Source organism: Falco punctatus (assembly GCF_963210335.1).
Source record: "Falco punctatus genome assembly, chromosome: 11".
In the NCBI taxonomy this organism is placed as follows: Eukaryota; Metazoa; Chordata; class Aves; order Falconiformes; family Falconidae; genus Falco; species Falco punctatus.
The window spans coordinates 2,207,635-2,233,023 of NC_137591.1; the positions used below are offsets into that span (position 1 = coordinate 2,207,635).

The 25,389-nt window shown below is 38.9% G+C and overlaps 1 protein-coding gene across 6 annotated transcripts in view; it reads right to left on the reverse strand.

Moving 5' to 3' along the window:
• The window catches only part of MIER1 (MIER1 transcriptional regulator), a 43,661-nt gene that overhangs the window by 3,971 nt on the left and 14,301 nt on the right, over positions 1 to 25,389 (reverse strand). For 5 of the 6 annotated variants that reach the window (XM_080406697.1, XM_080406695.1, XM_080406698.1 and 2 more), the window contains 11 exons: positions 21,006 to 21,030; positions 19,293 to 19,438; positions 14,045 to 14,212; positions 11,596 to 11,728; positions 9,431 to 9,495; positions 9,102 to 9,174; positions 4,796 to 4,947; positions 4,150 to 4,231; positions 2,694 to 2,788; positions 2,041 to 2,168; positions 198 to 337 (listed from right to left, as the gene is read on the reverse strand). In XM_080406697.1, the coding sequence (XP_080262823.1) occupies positions 198 to 337; positions 2,041 to 2,168; positions 2,694 to 2,788; positions 4,150 to 4,231; positions 4,796 to 4,947; positions 9,102 to 9,174; positions 9,431 to 9,495; positions 11,596 to 11,728; positions 14,045 to 14,212; positions 19,293 to 19,391 (1,135 nt within the window). In that variant the 5' untranslated portion in view covers positions 19,392 to 19,438; positions 21,006 to 21,030. Of the gene's footprint in view, positions 1 to 197; positions 338 to 2,040; positions 2,169 to 2,693; positions 2,789 to 4,149; positions 4,232 to 4,795; positions 4,948 to 9,101; positions 9,175 to 9,430; positions 9,496 to 11,595; positions 11,729 to 14,044; positions 14,213 to 19,292; positions 19,439 to 21,005; positions 21,031 to 25,389 lie in introns of those variants that run through there. The other variant, XM_080406699.1, reaches the window with a different exon arrangement.

The window sequence follows — 25,389 nt, forward strand, 5'->3', positions numbered from 1 at the left end:
GATTCTAGTGGAGATTTATCTTCCAAACATGACCACTGGCTAAATGCAAACACGTAGCTTTTTTAAAAAAAAACATGTTTAACTTAAAGCGGCTACCACCTTGGACAATATTTGAAACTATAATAGCCTTGCTCTCATTTGGCTTGTCATCTGTGATGATCTGGCAACTGTTTAGGAGGGACAGGGCCTGCACTTACCATTCTGATTACTGTTGCTGGTTGTGCTGTCCTCCCTTTCAGACTGGCTGGTGCTGCTGTTGGAAGTTGTAGGAGGAGGGGACGGAGCTCTGCTGGAAGCAGCACTTTCACTTTCATCCAGGAGACGGTCCATATAATCTCTACACAACGGAAACAGCACATTCAGCATTGCCCTTGCTGTGGAAAGTATTGGTGACACTCAAACAAAAATATTCACTGCATATACTGCAAGTGTGACCGATTCACATTTATACCTTTTGCAATGCACAGACTTATCTTGCAAAGTTAACAACTTTAAGATCTCCTGTGTTAGATGGCCCACATATGGTTTGGCCACAGCAACTACGTATTTGTTGACCAATCACTGCAGCCAACTTATATAAATTCAGCCTATGCTTATGCTAAGTCCCATAAAATCATGTACAAGCAGAAACTTCAATACACTGTGATGTTGTGGGCTGTGTTTTCAAGGTGATGGTCTCAGGCAGGTTCGTACTAAGCTCTTGCAATTTGCTGTGGCAGCAACAACATACCAGTAAATAAGTTTTGTGCACCTACAACCTCAAAAGAGGTGAAGTTAAAAGCAAATTAAAAACTTCGGAGTTAAAGACATCTCCATATCTGAAATCTACTACAGTCCTACAATTTAGGTAACTAATAGTAAATCTCTTATGAAAGATTTAAACAAACAAAGCTGGTTGGTAAAGTCCTTGCATGTAGGGTTCTAATCTGGATTAACTCCAGAAACAGTGCACTCTCACACATAATTATTCTGGAACTGATACTGCACCCTAAAGTCCCACTTCTATCTGCAACAACATTCAAGAATAGACAAGTACAATCCTTAATGATTCTTCTCCTGATCACCACATGCAGTCAACTGCAAAAGAATCAGAGATTCTTTTAAGTGATTTGTTTTAAGTGATAAACAACCAAAAATGTCTATTAATTCGGGCACAAATGGAGAGGAAAAAAAATCCTACACAAAACCAGACGGAAAAAGAGGGGGGAGACAACTCAGTTCGGTCCCTGACAACTAGAGTTAAGAAAATCCAGCAGCTCTGGGTGCTTCTGTGTAACAGTCTACTTCGCAAAGCCACAGATGGCAACTCTTAATGTCATACTGCAAGTTCACTTCAGTGGTCCAACACCACTCAGTTCCAAAATGTTTAAAGAAACAGTAATATTAAAAAGAAGCATCAACAGACAGCCAGGAACAAATGAGAAATAAAAATAATAGTGAAAAGGCTTGGAAAAAGTCAGCGAAAAGAATGGGACAGTAAAATCATAGAACTGGAATGAATATGTTGGCTCACTTGCTCAGATTTGAGGGAGGAGAATACAGTTACACACTGATGTTTCCCTCTTTGCCTAGCAGAGATGTGAATGGGGAAAGGAGCTACGCACACCCAAAAAAGCCCCAGAACAGGGTTCTGTGTGGGCCAGAATTCTTGCCAAACTATATGTTTCAAGAGTGTACCACAGCCATGTAACACAAATCCTACCTGAAAAGTATGACCAATGCCTTTGTATAAAACACGTATTTAAAATAAAACAAACATTTTAAAAAAATCCACACATACGCAGAGATGTTACATTTATGAAACATTTAAGCAATCTAAATTAAATAGGTGTTCAATGCAAATTGTTTACCTTATTCCAAATAAATATATTTTAGAAATAACATACGCACTAGTAAGCTCTTCTTACACCTTGACTGTTTTCCTGCTGCAAACTGGGACTACGGAATCCCTCTGTTGTCATACCATTTCAGATTAGAGCATTATAAAATAAAGATTTACATCCAACAAGTAAAAGCACATAAAAATAATGCACATCTTACGTTACACCAGGATGAAGATTGTATTTCTTCTTTCCAAATCGGGTCTGCTGCGCAAAGAAATCGTAACGCTCTGATTTCTTCCACATGTAATAAAATGCTACACACTCACCGACTGATCTTGTTCGTACCTAGGAAATATGTGCCACGTAAATTTTCATCAATTTAAATACATTTTTGGCAAAAAGCGACCATTTACACCAAAAGCTGTGAAATTCAAAGTCAATGTTTCTTTATACAACATAGGAGATAGTGGAAACTATTGACTCAAAATTTCAGAGGCCCAGAAATTGTAATTTCAGAAACTGAAATGCAAAGTTTAATAGTGTTTCTAAGAATACTGGAGATACCATGAGGTGCTGCAAGCAACAGCTTCAGGAGAAATACTGAAGTCTGTCTCACTAGTCTATGTGAGACTTTAGGGATGCTGACGTTCCTATGTGCGTGCACAGCAGGATTTTTGCACTTTTCTGAACTTGGGGTTCATAGCCACAGTTACAGAGGGTTCTGGACTCTGAGAAATCAATTTGGACATACATGTAGTAAAAATTAGAAGTAAATATAGTAATTTGTGAAGGAAACTGAGGGTAAGAATTTATTTACAATTACACTGCTTAAAAAAAAAAGTGAGAACTACACTTAAAATCAGTGTTTACCTTATTTGCCTGAATCACATGAAAATCCTTGCCATAGACTTTCAGCCCTTGTTCAAAGTTCCTACATTCTTCTTCTGTCCAAACAGATAATTCTTCTACGGCAAGAAAATCAAATGAAGAAAATACTTAACAAAAAAAGCATGCTGCCAATAAAACTTAAGTGACAGAAAACATAGATGGTATTCAGGTTTCTTACACCATCTGCTGACTAAATGAGAACCACCTCCAGAAACTTCACTTACTAGCACAAAAATGAAAATTCTCCCTTCTAGTGAGTAGGTGGGAAATTTGGCTGCCTTAAGCAGCCAGTCAGTAGGGACTGTTCTAACTGGTCTGTAGCTCCAGCCCTGGCCCATGGGGAAAATAATCAGGCAGCAGGAAAAGGAAGAAGGTCTTAGAAACCTGGTCTCACTGGTCTGCCCCGAGACCCATCAGAGGCAGGTATCCTTCAAGCCAGGCCACAGCATGAAGGAGTTCATGCCACGGACTCAAACTGTTGCTGGCATTTGGAAGCAGCACGGGAAAAGGAATGAGGTATGAGATGTTCTTTACTGCTGTCAAGAGCCAGCAATGACAGGCTGTTAATTCCAGTCAGGTAGAATAAGAAACTGTGCTGCTCACCTCGCACCGTTGGATTGGGAATCTTGGCCCCACTGAAGCCAGAATAAACCCCTAATAACTTTTCAGCCACACTTCTAAGAACTTAATACAATTTGGTCTTATTGATTCTTAAGGTCACAAATAAATAAGATTTAAAATAGTGGGAGAACAAACTAATCTCCTCTATTTGATCATTCTTGTCTTGTGATTTGCACAGCAAACTCTGGAGAAGCCACAGGTTTGAAAGCAGAACCAACAGATCAATGTGCGAGGAAAATAACTTGTGTTGTCTCTTAGTTTCTCATTCCTTTGAGTATAACGATCAATATCAAACCAGGAAATGCTTAAGGCTCCAAAAGCATCTTTAAGACCAGGGTCTTTTTAGTGTTATACTTTGTTAAATAAAAGGTCTGTATGCTCATTCTCCTTTATTTAAAATAGTGAATTGTTTCATTTTATACTTCATGTTTGTTCCATTAACTCTGATGACTGAAAAGGTCTAGAAGAACAAAGAACAAAATGCCCAAGAAATGCACAACACCAGTTGCTAAGGAGTATGTTTCAGTTTTAACTTGTTATTAAAGTCACAGACATAAATATCAAGCTTTATTGACAGGAATTTAATTTGCACACCCTCTCTGAGCATGTACCTGTTCATACTACATCTGCTAATTTCATTCTCTTAGAGAACAAGAGATTCACCGAAGGTTGCATTTAAATGGGCACTGGTATGTACGGCTTACACGCAGTCAAGCCCTTCATAAAATTTCTGTCTGCTGACAACAAAGCCCAATACCTGTGTAACAAATAAAAGGAGAGCTCAACAATATAAACTTAACTTTCAGTGTATGCTCACCTCTGGCTGCTTTTACATTAAATCTGAGCCTTCGTAATGATTCTTCAGTATCAAAATTGCACTTAACCAGTTCATACAATGCCTGGGAAGATGAAAAGACACACACTTAACATTCTAGATACCACTCAGTTTATGCTGTACAACAGAAGCATACTTAGTAAATCACTAATACCTGTTAAGAAAAGATTGAAATTAAAACTCTTTGAATGAATGTAATATAATTTAAAACAGCACAAAGACATATTTCTCTGTTTAAATTTACAACCCCCTAATTACATAACCAAGAATATATCAAGGCAAAGTCTTTTAACATTTTCATCCACTGCATAAATTTGTAAAATTGATGGGGGCTTTTTTGTATGAAGAATAATATAAATACGCATTCATACATCTTTAAAAGAACTTGTAACTGAAAGAACAGAACTCACACACTATTTTTATATACAAAATAATGTGCTGATGCATAAAGCAACATTAAGCCTAAGTTAACAGTTTACTATTTGTTGAGAGGTAGAAACCCCATCATATTTCTATTCCACAAGGAACCATAAAGCTGTTTCAAATACAGTTTTAATTCTATGAAATAAAATAAACGGATAATACATTCTACAGTATTAAACTACAAATCCTAATTATTCTGATATACCTGCTCATTGTCTTTAATATGTGATCCTTCAGGAATTGCTTCTAGGCCTTTCTCATCACCCGTACGCCTTGATGCTTCATTTAGGAACTCGATCACTTTATCTTCTGGCAAGAAGTCAGGATTCCACAGCAGCTGGTCATCATTTTCATACACTGAATTAACCACAAGAAAAAGACAAGCAAGTTAAAACATAGAACTTTATTCTCTCTTACAAACTAGCGATTACAAAACCTTGGAAGATCGTTAGAGCATCAACATTAATCCATAACACACATAAGGACAGGGAAAAGAACACAAATGCTGTGATCAAAATGACTAGGATACCATACCTGGTATTGTTTTCACATCTCTGGCATAACCTGTGCTCTGGTTTCTAGGACCTATTTACAAAACTCCAGAAACTCCACCTTCCCTGTACTCCTCCTGAAACCACTTAAATTGCAAGGGAGCAGCGCTACCCGACACAGTCCCTGGATGATCCATCCAGCACAGTTTTGCTGATGGCAGCCAGCAGGCATGCAAAACTATTTCAGAAACTAATTACATCTGTTTTCTTGCAATACAGCTAGGATCAGTCACATAAAACCAAAAGGCACACCACCGAAATTGGTGCTAAAAACACTACCAGGCGTCTGGACCACTAAATATAAGTGTCTCAGCTAACATGGCTGGCAGAAGCCAGCAACAAGGTCTGCTACCTCTGCAGGGAAGATGACAGCCATTCTGACATTCTGAAGTCAAACAGCTCCTGAAAGGAACCTTTGCAAAGACTTCCCTAATACTTCAAAGAAATACTTTCTAAAGCAAAATCATTCATGTAAAGATAGCTGAATTTTACTATTCCCAGATCTCTACTGTTTTTTCAGAGCTTCTGCATGACCCTTCAGGCCAGGAAAGCCACAGTAAACTGAAATTATGGTCAAATGATGTATCCTCTGAATTATCTCCTATTTTTATTTTTGAAGATCCTACAACCTTTGCAGGATTAAGGTATTAGTGCGGCAAAATAAAATAAAATTCAGGTTATTAAAAAAACCTAGAATCATGAAAGTATCCAGACCTTGCTTGTGGCCCAGTCTTCAACAAGAGATAACCTTACAAAAAACAGCAAGAAAGTAACTTTAACATTGATCCCATTAGCAGCTTTGACAAGAGAAAGGAGTGAACACTAGGGAAAAGCATGGTCATCACAGTTAGGGAAGATGCACTGGCATTCCGTGCAGGTGGAAAGGTCACAGTGGTGGCTAGACTAATCTCTACTTGAAAAAAAAGATTTTTAACAGGAAAGTAAACTACAAATGAAAAACCTAAACTGGTAAGGAAAATTTTTCAAGTGTCTTGCAAAGAAAGACAGCTTCATTTCACGAATGACACATTCTCTGGAAATGGCTCCTAGCAATTTTCTGGGAGCTTTTTGTTTCTGTGGTGGTTTGACCCTGGCTGAATGCCAGGTGCCCACCAAAGCCGCTCTTATCACTCCCCTCCTCAACCAGACAGGGGAGAGAAAATATAATGAAAGGCTCGTGGGTTGAAATAAGGACAGGGAGATCACACAGCAATTACCATCACGGGTAAAACAGACTCAACTTGGGGAAATCAGTTTAATTTATTACCATTCAAATCAGAAAAAAATACCTTTTCCCCACCCATCCCTTCTTTCTGGGCTTAACTTAATTCCTGACTTTTCTACCTCCTTCCCCGAGCAGTGCAGGGGAACGGGAGCTGCAGTCAGTTCATCACACGTTATTTCTGCCGCTCCTTCTTCCTCACACTCTTCCCCTGCACCAGCGTGGGGTCCCTCCCATGGAAGACAGTTCTCCATGAACGCTGAGTCCTTCCCACTGACTGCAGTTCTTCAGACACTGCTCCAGCGCGGGTGCCCCACAGGGTCACGAGTCCTGCCAGCACAGCTGCTTCAGCACGGGCTTCCCACAGGTCACAGCCTCCTCCGGGGGTCCTGCGCAGGCAGCAGGTGGGGATCTGCCCCACCACTAACCTCCATGGGCTGAGGGCACAGCCTGCCTCACCAGGGTCTTCACCGCAGGCTGCAAGGGAATCTCTGCCTCGAGTACCTCCTCCCTCTTCTTCTGCACGGACCTTGGTGTCTGCAGAGCTGTTCCTCTCGTGCAGTCTCACTCCTCTTCCACTGGCGCAGATTTCCACACCCCCGCACCCCTTCTTAATACGCTACCCTAGAGGCGGTACCACCGCCGCTGACCAGCTCAGCCTTGACCAGCAGCGGGTCCATCTCGGAGCCGGCTGGCATTGGCTCCATCCAACATGGGGGAAGCTTCTGGCATCTCCTCACAGAAGCCACCCCTGTAGCCCTCCCACTACCAAAACCTTGCCATGCAAACCCACTACACTTTCAAAGGCTAGTCATAATCTGATGTTTGATTGCTCATTTAAGAAAAAGATTCTAGGTACTAATGGGATACAAACTCCAGTAGAAGCAACAATTCTTTTCAGAAGATAACAGATAATTGGTTCAAAGTCACCTGTAATGATGTAAGCCAAGTATGCTGCAATGTTTATAAATGGCAGTGGTCAGTAAATCTCAAAGAAGCTTTGGCATCTTTCAGTTTTCAGAGCCATCCTTTGATTTTCAAGTCCAATCCTTCTGAAAACATATCTTTTCATTTTGTAGATTTTTCATAACCTGAAATTGTTTAGTAGCAGCTAATTTGGTCTCCAGGCATACTTCTCAGAGAGCCAGTCCACTGTAATTAGCTTAGTGTAGATTACATGGTCGTTCTTTCCCCACAACAGCATGTCAGAACAGAGTCTGAAAAACAATGTAGTTATTCTTAAGAGTTCTAGCACTTTTGTGCTTTTGCTTACAGGACTGGATATGAAAGGACTAGCCTTCTTACTGTTTGGGAATTTTACAATTAGAATTCCCCCTTCACTAGAGAAACGAAGATGGTGATGTACGTACATGAAAGTACTAAATACATACTCTCAGACATTTATTTTTCAATAGCTTTTTAAGCTTCATTAATATTTCAGTTGGAGTCCTGTCAAAGATTACATCCAAAACACAGCAGAAAGGAAAGAAGTGGCAGAAGATATAAACCTCTACTGGTATATAAAACTAGAATAGCCCTAGCATGATTAGTGAAAATTTAACTTTTCCCCTCAACATTTTTTGCCCATGACGTCAGTCCTCTGTTTTACAGAGTACTGTGCAAGACTGAAAAAGTGTTCTATATAGGTTACTGCAAAGCACAAAGCAGCTACATCTTTTTTATTATTGGAGGCCAGAAGCCATTTAGAGCTGAGTAAATACCAGGAAAAGCAGGTGACCAGTAAAGCATAATTTACTGCATCTCAGGCAAATACATAGTTCAAGCTCTATTTTCAGACAGAAGCAGGAAAGAGTGCAAAGAGCAACTTCTTCACAGCTAAAAAGCAGCTGTTTTCTAATTCGCCATCTTCTATTTTTAATGGAAGCTCCTGAATTCTCATGTTGTTTTAAATTACATTCTCTTCAACCTTGCTGGCTATGAAATCCAGAGCTGACAGAATGTGTCAGCTTCAGTGTGAGCCTGCTCTAAATCAATAGCAGGGCTGATGTTCTTTTTAGACAGCTGGTAGCTAGATCAGGCTACAGCGTAGCTACCGCAACCTGGAGCTCAAAGCACGACAACTGCTACTACTTGAGTTGGATTCTAGGAAGGCACAGAGTTTAAAAACTAACTTATATAAAACTACAAAAGAGGCAGTCTCAAACTGACCTGCAGTGTAAACAAATTCTTAGCAATGGGTTGAATTGAGCAGGAATACTTGTTTCTTTTAAGCTCACAGCTGGGTTTAAATTGGGTCTACCTTTTCTGACTTGATTATATTGCTAGCATACAGCCAAAGGCTCTGGTTGTAAGGGGCAAAAAGTTCCTGGAAAAAAACCCAAAAGCACAACAAGGGGTTCTTCAATACTGACTGAAAAGTTATAAAATATCAAAATCAAAGCTGCTGCTACCATTTTACCACGTTAATCCAATTCCAGCAACATGATTTCATAACCTATTTTGTTTTACATAAACTACATATACTAGGTAAAGAGGTTAACATAAGTTACGTAGAAAGTTTGTGTACGTTACCAGATTAGAATACAGGGGTTCAACAGGCCAGCAATGCAATCTTTCTTTTCCCCTTTCAGGACTGAAGCTCTGATAGTGAAGTACAGGATGAACTATAGTTTGAGAAGATGGTTCTGTTTTTGAAGGAGCTCTTTTATTTTGCAAGACACACCCCATCAGAAAATAATCTCAAGCATAGCAAGAATGGTAATAGTGCTAAGTCTCACCTTTTTCATTCTCTTTGTATTTGCATGTGCCAGCTGGAATTTCAGCCTGAAACATAGAGCCCACCATGATTTCCTATTTTGAAATAACAGAAACAAGAAGTTAAGCAACGACAGCCATGATTTTTTTTGTTCAGAGGCACTATATGGAAATGGATTTTTGACTATTTGGGGAGGTCTTTAACACTTCTTACTATCAAAAAAAATATATATATTTATGCGGAAAAAAACAAGAGAGGATTTAGGTGACCTACAGAGCTCAGAATGACTAGGTAACAGATCAACTCATTATTCATTAAATATAGACTTTGTTAACAGCTCTTAGTATTTACCTTTTTCCAGTCTTCTGAGGGAATATAATCTTCATCTTCTTCAGATTCCTCTTCTATTTCACTATCTACAAGAAATTGTTCCAACGTTTACACAACATGAGCTGTGATGGGGCATGTGCATGCCAACATCAGCCTCCAGCAAACAGGCTGAGTGAGGGGGCCTGGGATGTCAGAGTCAGCTCCTGGGAGCACCATAGCAAGTGTGACAGGGGGACACAAGCCCAGCCCCTCATCCCACCAGCCTCCAGCCACATGGCAGCCCTGCTCTGCCTCCCTCACACAAGTGCAAGTGGCAGTTTTAGCGCCAATACTAAATATTTCAGTATTGACATCTCTAAAAAATAACCCATCCAATGTTCATATTTAGAATGGATTAAGATACACAGCAGGCTCTGAAAAGTTAAGGCACAAATGAATACATCCATCAATTTTACTACTACCTAATTAAAATTTCCTTTCCCTCACCCAGCTTTGAAGCAGTTGAGATGATCCACATCCAAACTTACTACGAAGAGTTACTTTCTGAAAGTGTATTTATGTGGATGTTCAGCATGTGGGTTTCAACACTGTTTTCAATGAGGTCCTAGCTTCGTTACCACTGTTCTTTTTCCCTTACAGCAGCTGTCACTGAATTTAAGGTAGACTACAGCACAAGGTGCGAGAAATCTGCAAGTGTGCTTCTCTCAGTCTTACTGGGATTTAGTAGGCTTGGATGTACTGCTCAGAGATGCATAGCAGCATTTAAAATAGATTATTTCAGTTAAGGACTGAAAAAAATTTTAAGCCCTTTATGATACTGGCTACTTGCCTTTCACAATGCACTGAAAGCAAGTGCAATATCTGGTTTATGGCATGTGATAATAGCAGCACTAAAATTATTTGTACATCAGATTACATTCTATACACAGCTGAACACTGTAAAAAACCCAAACCCTAATGCAATCCACTTGCATTACGCTAATGCTACATTTAAAAAACCAAGGGTACATTTATTTAAGATATTTGCAATCCTCTGTACAGCTACATGCTGAGGTTCCTCGGCATTTTTGGATTAAAATAAATTACAGATCAGAAAATTGCATTTCTACAACGTAATGCCTAGTAAAAGGCATCGTGAGGAACCTTTGCTTTAACTTTTGTTTGTGAAAACACAGAACAGTAGGAATTCAAACGTAGTCACATCTGCTGTCCAAATGGCCCTGCTGATAGTTCAATTCTGCAAGGTTCAGATCCCATTAAGTCAGATCACCACAGAAATAAGAGTTGTCTAAAGGGATAGCTACGTAACACTAGCTCAACAGTCTCAAATGGATGCAAAATCAATTTTTAAACAAAATAAGAGAGAAAATAATCAGTCTACAACGCTGGCAACAGTATCAAATGTGGAATTAATCATTATCTCACCCTTTGTTATTTCAGATTTAACAATCTATTGGCCTTTTTTAGATTTCGTTGATTTTGTTTTCTGTATCGGCGATCCTGAAGAAATCTGCGGTTCTGTTTACAGTAAATTTCAGTTTTTACTTTTTCCTTCACTGAACTCTCACGCTCTTTGAATGAGTACATAACCCGGTGTGACTAGGCCCTGTCATGATAATCATGCACTGTGCAGCAATTACCTACCTGGAACAGTGCACTTCCTATTTGCAAATATTTTTACCTATGTCTTTAGCTTGAACTGGCAGCTGAAACTACGCTGGTAAGGTAATACCATACTAAACAGTCATTTACTGCACTGGACTCCATGTACAAGAAAATTTTTGTGAAGGGTGCATCTATACAAACCAGTTCGCAGGATCATAAACTGGCCTGTTACAACACTCAGAGTAGTGTCACAAATGGACTTACACTGTCTGAGCCCCTGTTTTTTTAAAACTGTAATTTTTTTCCACAAATTTAATCCTTTCTTTTAAGAGAGAATATCTCTCGTCCTTATACAGAGTCCCTGATCTCCAGAGAAGACTTAGCATTATGCTAAGAACAGGACCTTTTTTTGCTTATTATTTTGAGCATAATGATTATCAAGGGCAGTGTTAGGAAAGAGAACAAACGTTTATAGGCATCAACATGCATATTTCAGAAACAGAAGACTGTTAACTAGAGCTGTTCTTAACCAAAGATCAATCATATTGAGATTACCACGCTCAGTACTAAACTGTACATACTTGTATCAAAATATTTACATCGACGAGGGCGAATTATCTCCTGCGGATCTTGAGAAGCAACAGATGGTGCTGGGTCATCATTAGATGACTGTGTTTCATCCTCCTGACCTGACGAATCTTTTATCGTCTCCTCCTTAAATATAAAAAAGCAAACACGAGATCAGCTATCCTTTGTTTGTGACATACACTATTTTGGTAATATTTTTTCCAAAATTGTCAATTTATCAAATCCAAATATCTGACTTGAAGTGACTGTATAGATTGTGGCCTGTCCAGACTGAGCCGCAACAAATGTGTAAACACCTTGTATTATTTATTCACCAGGATTTTAAGCAGATCAATTTAATACTCAGACTCTAACACACAAATCAGAAATATGAGCCACAATTAAGTATCATGTCCACTTTTTTAGATCAGTCAAGCAAATCCTTACAGTTTTAATTTAATATAACTTTAAATTTTACTTTGGCTTTTAAAACCCTTCGTTATGAATTTTCAACAAAATGCCGAGAAATTACTTCCTGGCTATACTTTTCTCAATCAAATGAAAATGGTACCTTCATAAAAATTAATGTCAATAGTATGGTTCAACCCCACAGGAATAGCATATCAGTAGACTCGAGTATATACATTGAGTCACTGAAACATCAAAAATTAGAGTAAGTTTTTTTATTAGAAGATAAACCACAACTACGTGAAGTATTACAATTAAGGGAAATTAAAATCATAAAGGTTAGAGAAATATATTAGTTTCAATGCATGTTGACAATACCTTTTATGTGTTTTATGACAAGGTTGTGAGCACTCATACTTGCTAGTTCTAACAGAAGCATTAGGCACAGGACATGTTTACGTGTACCTTTACCGGCAACCAGAGTATTATCACATGTGCAGCTTAAAGCAGATTAAAACCAGAAAATAGCTAAATGCAGTACAGCTAAATAAGCTGTAGAAAGATGAGCACTTGTGGAGAAAGCTTGAATGATTTATAAAATTATTCCACCCCCACAGATGTATTTTACTGCCTCTCTGCAAAGAGCATGCAAGCATTTCAGAGCTCTCATTCCTGTACCCCGAGGCAAACAATCCTAACAGGTTAGCCAGCTCGCTCAGTGCCCGGTCCTTCCCCACTGCCTTTGTTCCAACCCTAGCAAAACTGGGGTAGAATAGGCGAACACACACTTCCAGTTGAGCCACAGTGCCAAGTCTGCAATTAGGCTAAACCACTGGCTGTGTTTGCTGTGCCAGATCGGGAACTGTTGCTGCTGACAGGCAGGAACGCACTTGCTTCTGCAGCACGCTACAAAGGGTCACTGCCCCACAGAGGAACAAACAGGACTCCTCTCACTGCTAACAGCAGACAGACAGTGAGATTTTATCCATTTAAGAGAAAAGACAGGCAGTATCTTAAATCAGCTAGCAAAAGAACTAGAGAACTACAGAGGAGGTCATGAGAACACAGAAGATGGAAGTTGTGTCAGGAAGTAATTAAAAAGCAAGGACACAAGAAGAAAGTGAGACTTCAGAAACACCACCTTGCACAACAAAATAAACCACTTCTGTGTCTTGTTTCAATTTTGCATACTCCATGTTACCTAAGTTTCTCCCCCTCCATTTCTTGAACCTTTTCTGATGTAATATAACTATGTATCTTTCTTTTCGAACTATTCAACCCACAGAAACAGCAGTCTTTTACAGCATCTGTCAAGAGAGTCCGTAAATCCTAACTACTTCATTTTCTGATTCAGATATATCATTCCTCATCTTTGTGTCGCATTCCAGAGATTCTAAAATGGGTAAGATATCAAAAAACCAAAATGTATTCTTTTTAAAGCCAGATTAGGTAATGCAACTTCCCATTAATGCCTAAGCTTTTTTGTTACATGCAAAGGGTTTCATATTTTAATGGAATTCAGGATGCAATTCTAAATGGCACCAGTAATGGAGAAGTTACAGCTGTGCCCATGACAGGACAGGATTGTTACAAATATATATGACACAGGCAGAAAAGACTCTTCTAAAATCAGAAGACTTATTTTAAGAGCACACAGAACGGGATTTTAAAGACAGTAAGTTCAAAAATATGCATTTTGCAAAGATACTTGAAGCATTAGATTCAGTTAACAATCCAAGTACAACGAGGGCTTGCCAGGCTGAAAAAATACAATTTAAAATGCTAAAGCTAGAAAACTTCCAGCAATCTCCAATACTCAAGAGACACATCTAATTTAATTTGCCTCAGCAGCAGTTTGGAATGATACAGATGAAATTAAGAGCAATGAAGAGAAAGACAGACAGGTCATTAAGAATAAACATTACAGTTCAGTACACAAAGCATCTGAAATCAGCTATATTATAAATTATTTCTGCCACAACCTGGCATCTTGAGTGGTCGCCTAGTACAGAAAGGCTGTATGAAAATCAGTTTCAAATTAGTGTAAACACTTACTTTGTTTTCACCACTACAGCCACTGTTGTCATCATTATCAACATCATCATCATCTTCTCCCTCCTCTTCTTCCTCTTCATCATCATCATCATCATCATCTTCTTGGAGTGGAATAGTACCATCGTAGCCATAAAGGCTAAGTAGCTCCTGGATTGGCATATCACTTTCCTGATAAACATCCAAACAAAATTTGAGATTTTAACAAAAATATTTCTCATCCCACATCTGCTCTACAGCTTGAAGACGAGCACTTTAAACATAACACAGCAAAGACAGACAGATGATGATCACGTATACTAAGAATGGCCACTCCAAAATGAATGGAGAATCAAAATTCAAAGTTTTGGCTCCTAAGAAAAATGTGGGAGTTTTCCGCAGATAAAATTTTTATTTCCCAATCCTTTATAAATTTACACCAGATCTCATGTGCCAACAATCTCTCAAAGGGGCCATAAAGCTCACTGAAAGACCACCAAAGGGCAGTATGGCCCAGCCCTCCCTTGGTACCTGTCTACTACTGTTTTACCAAAACACAAGCAGGGCAGCAGGGTGGGTTGTCTGGTTACATCATACCCCTTCAGCACACAGAGCAAACACACTCCCTATTGGAATATATATTGGTACTCCCTCTACTGCCCAAAAACTACCTGAAAAAATTGTAGTATTTTGTACATACCTGTGGCAAACACAGATAAAATGTGCATCAGCAGCAACTGCTTCACACAGGCAGCTAGGATACTGACAGGTTTTGCAGGCAGGAACTAGGCCTAGCGCAAGGCAGCAATTTCTGCAATGCCTTCAAGAATTCAGTGGAATAAAGGCCAGAATTTGCAGCACCTGGCTTGAACATGGAATTAAATCTTCATTTGGAGAGCTGTGCTACAGGGACAATTCCACACAGTTCTACAACCCTGGCTTTGAATACAAAATTACACCAAAAATTCACCTCCCCACTCTCTGTACCTCTCCTTTCTGGACAAAACAAAAAATGAGGGGTTGGATGGGGGCGAGGGATCACCTTATATTCAGGATCACCTGATATCCAGGTAAAGATAGTAGTAATGCTTACAGATTCATACACATTTTAAGGTAATTGTCTACAAAACCACCCACAGTTTGAAGTAAATCTGCTAAAACATGTACACATTTACAAATCTTTATATCTAGAATGCTCATCCACTCTGAACGGACATTTCAAATGATACAGTCAGTTCTCAAATTCAGTGATTCCCAAACTGTTATCAATTGCACTCACTTTATTAATAAAAATCAATTGCCAGGTCTGCAAATTACTTACTTAATTACTTCTAATACTTCAGTATCCAGTCTTCTGGGGCACTATATGGCATCCCTAATAAGATTTTTCAGAGCAGAAACTTTCAGAGAGCATTTTAAAATTCTCTCTCTCACAAGGTCAAATCCTTTATTATTTAGAGGTGTCTGCTTGCTCTAAATATTTCTTCTTAGTATGTACATCTCAGCTGATAATCAGATTTTTTTTTAGTTATCAGATGACTTTAGACCTCCTCCAATCAACTTCTAAGGTCCTTCACTGATCAACACATCTCTAGCTTCTGCAAACATACTAATAATACCAATTATAAAAGGCAAGTGTAGTTCTGCTGTGTAAAAAAACATGAGGGTTACCAGTACTCGCTGTATGTGTTATTTTGATTTATTTTACTTCAAAGAACTAAGCCATTCTACCACTTACTGGTCTACTCAATGGTTAAGCTATATACACTAAGTTATATACACAACAAACGTAGACCATGTTGACCCAAACGTTCTCACCTTCCCTCTTGACTTCTTGGTCCCTATCACATTTTATGGAAAGAACTCTTAGAAGTGGGGAATTAGTATTTTACTGACACAGACAATATGACAGGACTGTGATCTTAATTAAAACCTGACAGTGCAGCTATCAGAAAAACTCTATTCATAATTCTCCAAACAAATGTTCTCCAGAACATTTCGGAAAGTAATATACTTTCATTAAGCAGCCCTCATCGCTCTCTTATTTGTAGATATGGACTGAAAATTAAAAACTTTTACTGCAATTCATAGGTACGTGTGAACTATGTGGCAGGCATATTACTTACTCTATGTTACCTAGGAAAGTGGTATTGTATCTACAACATTTTTCTTAGGTAGAGCCTCTTAACTTCAAATAGTCCACTACAATTCAAAAAGCTCCAAGGGTCAGTAACTCTCCAAGATAATACCAATCGTGATTTCTGTATTGCTTCAAGATGTTGCAAGAACAGAAAAGGTTAAAAAAAGTAAGAAGGATTATCAAAGCCATAGGAACTTCTTATGTGGAAGACGCTTAATAATAAGAAATGGATTATAACTCGTGCATCTGGACTAGAGGTGAGAGGAGTGATATAACAGAACTGTACCATAAGCAGCACAGAAAAGATGAGTATAAATGACTGTACACTCTTCTAATCAAAGTGCTCAGGGGCAACCACTGAAACGAACACAGAATGGGTCTGAAAGACCAAACATGTTTCTCACACTAAATGAACTGTCAACATCGCCACATGCCTTGCGGACACCAAGTTTACAGAGGTTAAAAATCAAATGGACAAATCCACAAGAGGAGGAAAAGTAAGACTGACAGGAACTACAGACAAAGAGACAACATCTTTTCATATGTGCCTGAACTGCACCCTGCTAAAGGCTGGAAGAGTATCTGGGAGAAACACTGTGTTCTTCCATTTAAAGACAAGAGAATGCTGGCGCATAACCCTAAGAAAACCCAAGAGGCCTCTCTGAAAAGGGAGACCCCAAAAGGAGAAACCTTTGATTATACGGAACAACAAATGGAAAAAGGGAGGAAGTCAAAGGCTTAAAAATCTGTACGTCACCCAGGGAGGCATCACACACAACACCCTGGCAATGCTCACCACTTCCTAGAGGCACCCAGAAAGCCAGCACACCCCACCCAGCAGCACTCTGCCCAGAGACTGGGCAGCACAAAGGTAAAGAACCTCACACTCATCAAATGTCGCACTCCCTCCAGCTGACGCTTTGTACAGTCAGCCTAGCTAAGAGCAGGAGGAAGCTGAGTTTCTGCAACTTGCTGGGTCCTGGTCATTTATTATTTCCAAGAGAGTGTGAATGCGGTTTCCTACTACCAAAATTACGCTGTTAAGCTTCCTGCACTTTGTAAACTGCAGCATCAGCGTATGCCCAGGACGCTGAGAGATGTGCCTGATCACACACACACCTTCCTGAGCACTGCCTCTCAGGCTGCTGAAGAACAAATGCTGGTTAGTCAGGACTTTGGTCACATCTGGTAGATACTCCTACATACGAGAACAGTATTACTGAATACGTGTCTGGAAATGATCAAAGACAGTCTGCTGTACAACCTCGCAGATAGCGTTCCTGCCCAAAAAAACCTTTTGTCTTTCAAGAAACAACACTGAGAACCACCAAATCCAATACTTCTGATTCTGTTCAGGTAGTGCTCTCCTTTCAGGGAACTGTATTTTTTCCTATACTAGAGCAGCACAGAGGGTGACCTCAAGTCCCTAGATGCAGACAGGCTACTGCCGTTTAGACAAAAATGTACACATGTACTTGCACAGACAAATGCAGGATGCTGCTCAACCTCAAGTACTAATGCATTACAGATCCACCAGAGTTTAAACCAATGAGTTACAAAAGATCCTTTCTCTCAGAGGAAGATGTAATTTTTATGACAGTCAGGAGTGAAAACATTATGGTTCAAAAATGATTTTGCAAAATCTGACTGCCACCTTGTATCTGAAGGACCTAAACTAGTAAATCAGTCACATTCACAGTCTGGGGGAAAACCGAAATAATACGTGTAAATGCTGGGGGAAAGAAACAGACAGAATAGCACAGTTTTGAGATTTAGATTGCCTATCATCCATGACTACAAAAAAACCCAGATAAAAGTAAGTGTTCACGTGCAGCCTGCTGTCCCACAACTAGAAGCAAGCTCAGGTCTGTAGCAAGATCCTGCTGGCACAGAAGGATCTGAAACTCAGTTGCACCATTACTCATCGTCCTGATCACAAAGGAGCTGACACATGGAGAAATTATAAACTTGCAGCCTGAAAACCACGATATGAGAGAATAAACTGATGGCTGAAATACAGTTATAAATGAAGCACTGTAATGTGGTGATAGAATTACACAACCAGATGTTGACTCTTCACAAAATATGAGGGGAAAAAAACATATTTTCAACTTAAAACCCACATGACATAAATGTGGAGCTCCATTTCTCGTTTAATCTAGATGAAACATATTTAGATCCAAAATCTATTTATTTATCTTTATGTCTACCATTTAATATCAAACCTGAAATTACCAGAAAGAAATTATCGTTTACACCCGAAAAGTTGATTAAATGCACTAAATTAATTTAAAGTCATATTGGCATAATCACTTATTCTAAATAGGATTTGTACATCAAATATGCATCTGAGAATCATTAATGACCTGTTCTGGAAGCCTTTTCAGCCAATGAGGCTACAAACAGTATCTAAATTACTTTGCATTTATAATGACCCTAGTTTGTAATTTTAAAATATTATTCCTGCCTGAAAAGTAATGTAAGACAATACGTAAGTGACAGCATAACCTCAAACTGCCAAATAAATCTTATATGCAATTATTTCAAATGATACATGTTTTAAGATTTATCACTATTAACAATTGTGAGTTCTAGTCCCCAGCTCTGCTGACAGCTCTTTGCTATGAGCCAGTCAGTTCATCTGCATCTCCAATTCCTCTACCTTAACAATGAAGATACTCCTATATGCTCCGCTGAAGTATTATACAAATGTTTGTGTCAAAAGGCAAAAAATTTTAAAATTAGGAGATTTTTTTAAAAAAATCAAAATCGATACGCACCAATAAAGTGCAAGTGTGTTAGAAAATCATAACACTGGAATATACAAGTTTAGTCAGAGTGTACTTTAACTTGTATTAGTTCTAAAATGCAAATCTTATACCAGCACATATATGCAAAAAGAAACTAAACAAGCACAGCGTTATACATTATTAAGTATTTATGTACCAGTTTCCTTTCCCCAACTTTTGAGAACTGCAAATTTAGTTCAGCTGCTCTCCCCCGTCTATATTATTTACCTATTAGTGGGTTGTGGGTTTTTTTAATTCCAAATATAGGGGGAAAAAATCTGCACATGTTTTGTGTGAGACTGTGGGCTGTGGTTATGTTTTATGACTACTTAAGGCTACCTACCCTGTTAAGATCCTCTATTTCAGAACTGAAGTTTGTTTCTCTTTCCATCATTTCCTCCTCTTCTAATGTCCGTTCATCATCAAAGTCATGCACCAGCATATCAGCTGATGGATCAAATTCATGGTCATCAGATGTTGCTGAACCTCCTGATAGAAAACATTTTAAAGAATGTTTTTAGTTAGATCATGGCCTCACAAAGTTTAAATTTTTATTTTGGTGACATTTTAATACTCAGCTTACACTCAGAAATTAAAATATCTTCAAAAACCCTCTATCATTTATCTTAGGGAAAGCCAATCTCATTATTCAGAGGACAGTGAAAGCTGCCCTTTGGGTAGTAAGAGGTCACGGAAAAAAGAACCAGGAGACACTGTTTAACCAGCCAGTTCTCAAAGTACTATGTATCTGGACATCAAGCCCCTAGTTAAATGTCTGTAAAATGCTCAGCTTATGATTATTTAAAAATTAAGTCTTCAAAAGTCTGTCTGAATCAAGAGCTCTACTGGGAGCAGAAATATTCATAAAATACAAACTCAAGACTCCTGTCTCCTTTATACTTTGGAAGCTTTCTTGTCTACAGCTACAAAGACAGTCTAATGACTTTTCCAAAATTTACATTTGAAGTAAGCTTCACAGTTACACACATTTCATTTATGATACAGAATCCTTAGTTATTTTTCCCCATGCCTTTTTTTCCACAGTTCTTTGTAGAGAAGTCTGGTTATATTTTGTGACAATGAAAAATAAATGAATGGATGAATGGTTTGGCAGATGCAGCATTTTTATGTAGTACAGCAATACCCGATTTCTAATTTTAACCCTGCTAACATTTTTCCTCTTGTCTCTGTGGACAATTCAAGTTTCATTTTCCAAAGCTTGAGGAGGATACCCCACACTAAGGGTGCAAGAGGGAGGAGTTGACTGTAAGGGTTAACTATATGTTGTAGTTTGAAGTGTTAAAGCAATTGATTGCTTTTCTGAAAGAAATAAGACCTCAAGAGACAATGGCAGTCCAGCTAAAGTAAGTACTGGAAAGCTTTTCCACTAGTAGGATGCCAAAAACCTTGGAAATAAATAACGCTAAGTACGGTGGTACCAAAGTGAACAAAAAACCTCTGGATATTCATGATTCACACTTAGGCTGACTACTAGATAGCCAGTAGCTCTGGGATAGTGGCATTTCAGAAAATAACCAGCTTTAAAAACAGAAATCATGAAACTCCTCATTTTTAGTAATCCAATGAGGTAAAAAAATACTGCTTCTCTTGCTGCTTTTGTTCTTAATTCTATTACGCATAAAACCATAACGCAATGGTACATCTACAAATTGAGAGCACACAGTGCCTGAACTTTTGACTCTGTATTTAACTCTAACACCAACAGGTAGCCATGCCTAGAGGGATGGCAACCATATTGCTGGGGGTACTAGCCTCTTCCATCCCCCAGCACTTGCTCACATTGTGCCCCTTACGACATCAGCATTCCTGAACATGTGTTTGTGCAGCTTTTCCAAAGTCAAGAATCTTATTTCCCCACTTAGAAACTTGGTGCTGGTGCAGACTGGAAGAAAGTAGTGACTACTTAAACCAGTACTGCCACCAACCTATTCATCAAATTATAGCCTTAGTTTACTAACTGGAAGAGACCAGCAAAAATAGTTTTTGGAAGATGCCCACTTCCCTCACAAGTTTAAGAAATATTAAAAATATTTACCTGGGCTTGAAGACTCAACAGAAGGCTAAAAAAGAAAACACAGGAAATTATTTTTTCTATGTTGAACGTGAACAAACTCAACTCAATAATCCATTTGATACAAAGCAGTCACTGCAAATAATATATTTACAAACATAGAACAACATGCTGAAGCAATTTAAGGTAAATAGTATTAATTGTCTCCTTTATGTATCAATATTGTTGCACTATTTCAGCAAGAACAATTGGAAGAACTGCCCATTTTGTGATGCAATAATTGAGCCAATGAAGGTATAAAATAAAACAAAACAATTAATTCTTAAAATAGTATTAAAATTCCACAATCAGCTTAGTATGGCATAAATTGGTGCTATTGCCAGATGGGGCAAAGCTACTTTCTCTCCATCTCTATCTGCTCATTTCCAATTCTTCCTCTATGCTGATAAAAACCCCAAAACTAACAGCAGTGATAGGTTAGCTCTAACAGATCCAGCCCTGACCTGACGCCATGTACTGAACCCCCTTTTCCACAGCCAAGGTATATGCCAGATAACATTGACACTGGAGCACAGTTTAAGTGAATTCACTCTTCCTATTTGAAACTGCATGCTGTGCAATACACAAATTCCCAGTTCTATTTACATTAAGGTACACACCTTTAGTAATCACAAATCACCATGAGAATTCCCCAAAGAACAAAAGGAAAAAGCAATTTAATTTTAACCTCTAACCCAGCTGTGAGGAACATAAAAAAACAACAAAAATTATTTTGCAAGCCAAACTTTCTTCCCAAGTACATTTTTATCAAAAATTAATATGATCAGACTACAAACAAATACATTTTTTGAAATACGGGGGCCGGGGGTGGGGAGGGAGAAGAGACTTCCACAACAATCTTTATGTAACAGATTTGGCCTACCAGATTGGTAACCTTACATTTATAAACAGAACAAACAAACGTCATCATTCATAAAATTCTGCTTTCCCTTGCTTTTAACTTCACCAATCTTTAACCTCCTGGGATGAAATTTGCAAGTCAGAATGCAAACCTCATTTGTTTTGAAAATTCAAGCAAATGTTTCAATTATTTTCAGGTACACACCTAATCAAATTGGGTTTTCTTCAAAGTTAGTAAGTTTGTAAGTTAGTAAGACTGACTTTTTAATTCAGAGAGCTGCAGTACCCTTTTCCCTGCCACCTTCTGCAAAGTTTGCTAGCATGGATATTGATATATTACATCATATATAATGCTGTCTACAGAAAAAACTGCCTGCATTTGGCCAAGAAATAATTTGGAAAACTTCCTATTTCCACATTCATGATAGATACTTGTGTGTATCCACAATACTGTACTTAGATTGTACTCCTACTAAACTGAAAAATCTGTATACCCAGAACTGTATGCAAAATTAAAACAAGATACTATATTAGGAACTGGTAAATTTAAACTCAAGTAAAAACTTGTACTATTATTCCAAGATTTTCTAAAGCATTTTCCTTCTCCTTAACTTCATCTCATAAGGCGAAGCAGTAACTTGCACAAGCCACTTCCACTCAAACACCTGGCCTAGCTATGTAGTGAAGCAAAAATTAAAATTTAAAATACTCCATGTAATTATAAAGTTATTTTATATTAGCAGCTTTTCAAAGTGAGAGGAAATACACCTTTTTAGGAATCAATGACCAGAAGTCACTTACACGTCTGCCCACATTTTGCAACAGTCTACAATGTACAAATGAAAACTCAAAATATATTTGCCTGTGTGAAGCAGAAAGCAGTATGTAGAAGTAAAAACACATCTTGAATATTTACCTGAAGAGTGGATAGAAGATACAATAGACAAGAAGCCTTTCTCTCCTAACATCGTACAGCCTAAAGAAACTATAGAATATATATACTGTCTTCAGGTGGAGACACTACAGTCTATTTTTCCATACTTATAACATCCAAATATATTTTTAGTTTATGTGCAGTACCACTGCTGACTTGCAAGAAATCACTTTTTAGGCAGTGTTAGCTTTAAAAGGCAGTACTGCACAAAAAAGCCAAGAGTAATCCTATTTGCACAATTAAGTAGACTGAAACTCACGTTAAGCGGGTAAGCACTAAAAACATTTTAGCAAAATGTTGCACAATGCTGTAGGAAGTTTCGCTGATGACTACAGTTTAAAAACCTTTCTTTGCAAAGATTACCTTAGCAAATTCCAGTGTACAGTATTACTAGCATATTCTGAGCTAAAACTGAGTATCAAGCAATGACTACACTCTACTTGGTGTGTTTTGTTTGTCTGATAAACTTGCAACGCTGGGTAATTCATAATATGTAATACGTGACTGTTAGTGCGAACTAACAAAGTCTGAGCATATTCATTGCAGCAATCACAGGTGGGAAATCAAACAAATTCAAACAGTTTATTTCTGGGAGACAATACCGTGAATAAGGGAGACAATACTGCATGTTCAGTGCAAGGAAAAAAAAAAGACAAACATCAGTAAGAAGTATCTTAGAAAGTTTTAAAATAGAGCCTTCCTTAATAATGCTCTCATAACAAATATGAAAGAAATGAGTATTGCAAATGCAGATTATAGCCACCACTAGCAGCGAGAGGAACTTTCGTCACCCAAAGAGGTCATAGCAGAAATATAACTGAAGCTAAACTGTTCCTATTAGCCACAACAACCTAGTGAAAGCGAACCAGCAACAGTAAGCCATTCCCAGGCAGCACAGAAATGCTGCAGTTTGGTCCATGGGTTGTGCAGAGGTGCAGCTTTCCCATCCTCGTTCCATGGCAGCCCCTGCCAGGGTACAGAGTCCCTTGCAAACACATCCAGCCTCAACCTGGACCAGGAAGCAAGCTGTGGAGACCCTATCCTCAGGCAAGGGTCCCCAGAACCCCAGGGTCCCCTTTTCAAGCAGTACTGACCAAGAATGGTGGTATCAGTGGAGTGTGCAGAAGGGCAGAGTACAGTATCCTTTGCATCCAAATGACAGTAACCAAGGTAGACTGCTCTCACTAAAATCAAGTGACTTGTGAACACTGAGAGGCTCTGAGATGGAAAAAGGAAAGGAGAACCAGGGCTGGTAAAGGTAAGAAAAAATTATCCCCTGACTTATGAGGAAAGATTATTCCAGAAATGACTCTGCCCTCATAGGAACAGAGCGCTGGATCTGACATCCTAAAAAGCCCTGAAGATAATCTGTTCTGAGCGATAAAACATGTTACTTAGTGAGCAATACATTCTGCAAATGCCATCTTAAAACTGTTCTTTCTGCCGCACCATTAAAACGCATCGCATTGGAAGGCTTTTACACAAGCTAACACTCCTGCTGACAAAACCCCAAACTCTTTCCAGGAGACAACCTGCACTTACTCATGGCCAGTTTCTCTCTAACCTAGTACTAACGTTACTGTTAAGGCTAAAGAACCACCCTCCACCTCCCCAGCTGTTTTTTTACATAATACGGGTATTTCAAGGGAGGGAGGTGTCAGCTGGGAAGGAGTTTATGCATTTATAGATCAAATGTGCTGGTCTCGGCTTTGCGGTGGCAATCTGCTGTGGAATTCTGGCTGGCCCACGCATGGCGCAGGTGGGGCCTCTCCCTACCGATTCACCTGCTCTACCCCAGCCCCAAGCTGGGAAGGAAAGCTCTGAGGAAAGGCCTCAGGTCAGAAAGGAAGGAAGGAAGAAGAAAAAGAGCACATAAACCAGGGATAACAGGAGCATCAAGAAGCTGTAGCTCCAAAACTGAAGAAATCAGGATGGCCAGGGAGAAGAGGCTCATAGTATAATTATGCTCATGTCTGGAAAAATAATTGTGATTCAAAGCACAAGAACACTTGTGGAAAAGAAAAATAGCTGAAACACTGCCGCCTTTACAGCACCACCAGATAGGGTAGGTCTTCTGCAGGAAAAGTAGCATTCACTGTACCATGAGTTAAGGATAACACAAGTTCAAGCAAACAGAACCCAGCATGGTCTAATGGCAGCAGCCCTGGGGGCGGGGGGTAACCAGCCAACCCCAAAAGCACAGCCACTGTTAAGGATTTGCCAACAGCCAGAAAGACCTGCAGGAGGCCTCTGGGTCTGTGAGCCTTGTGTAAAGGGGAACAACCAAATCCCCACCTCAGTTCAGAAGAACAAGTTCCCTATGTTGAAATCCTCAATAAGCAGAACAGGGTCCGCTCTAACCTCTGCCCTGAAGCCATGCAGCATCCTTTGGATTCATATAAATTTTGCATGGGTACACGTACACAGATTTTTATGTGACTTATATATAAATATATAAGTGTCAGAGCCTGTTGTTTCAGTTCCTACTTGAAGTTTACTACCCTTTACAAGTTTTCAGGATGGAAAAGGCATCATTCCCATCTTCAAAGACAAAGATCCAGAGAACCACTGGCT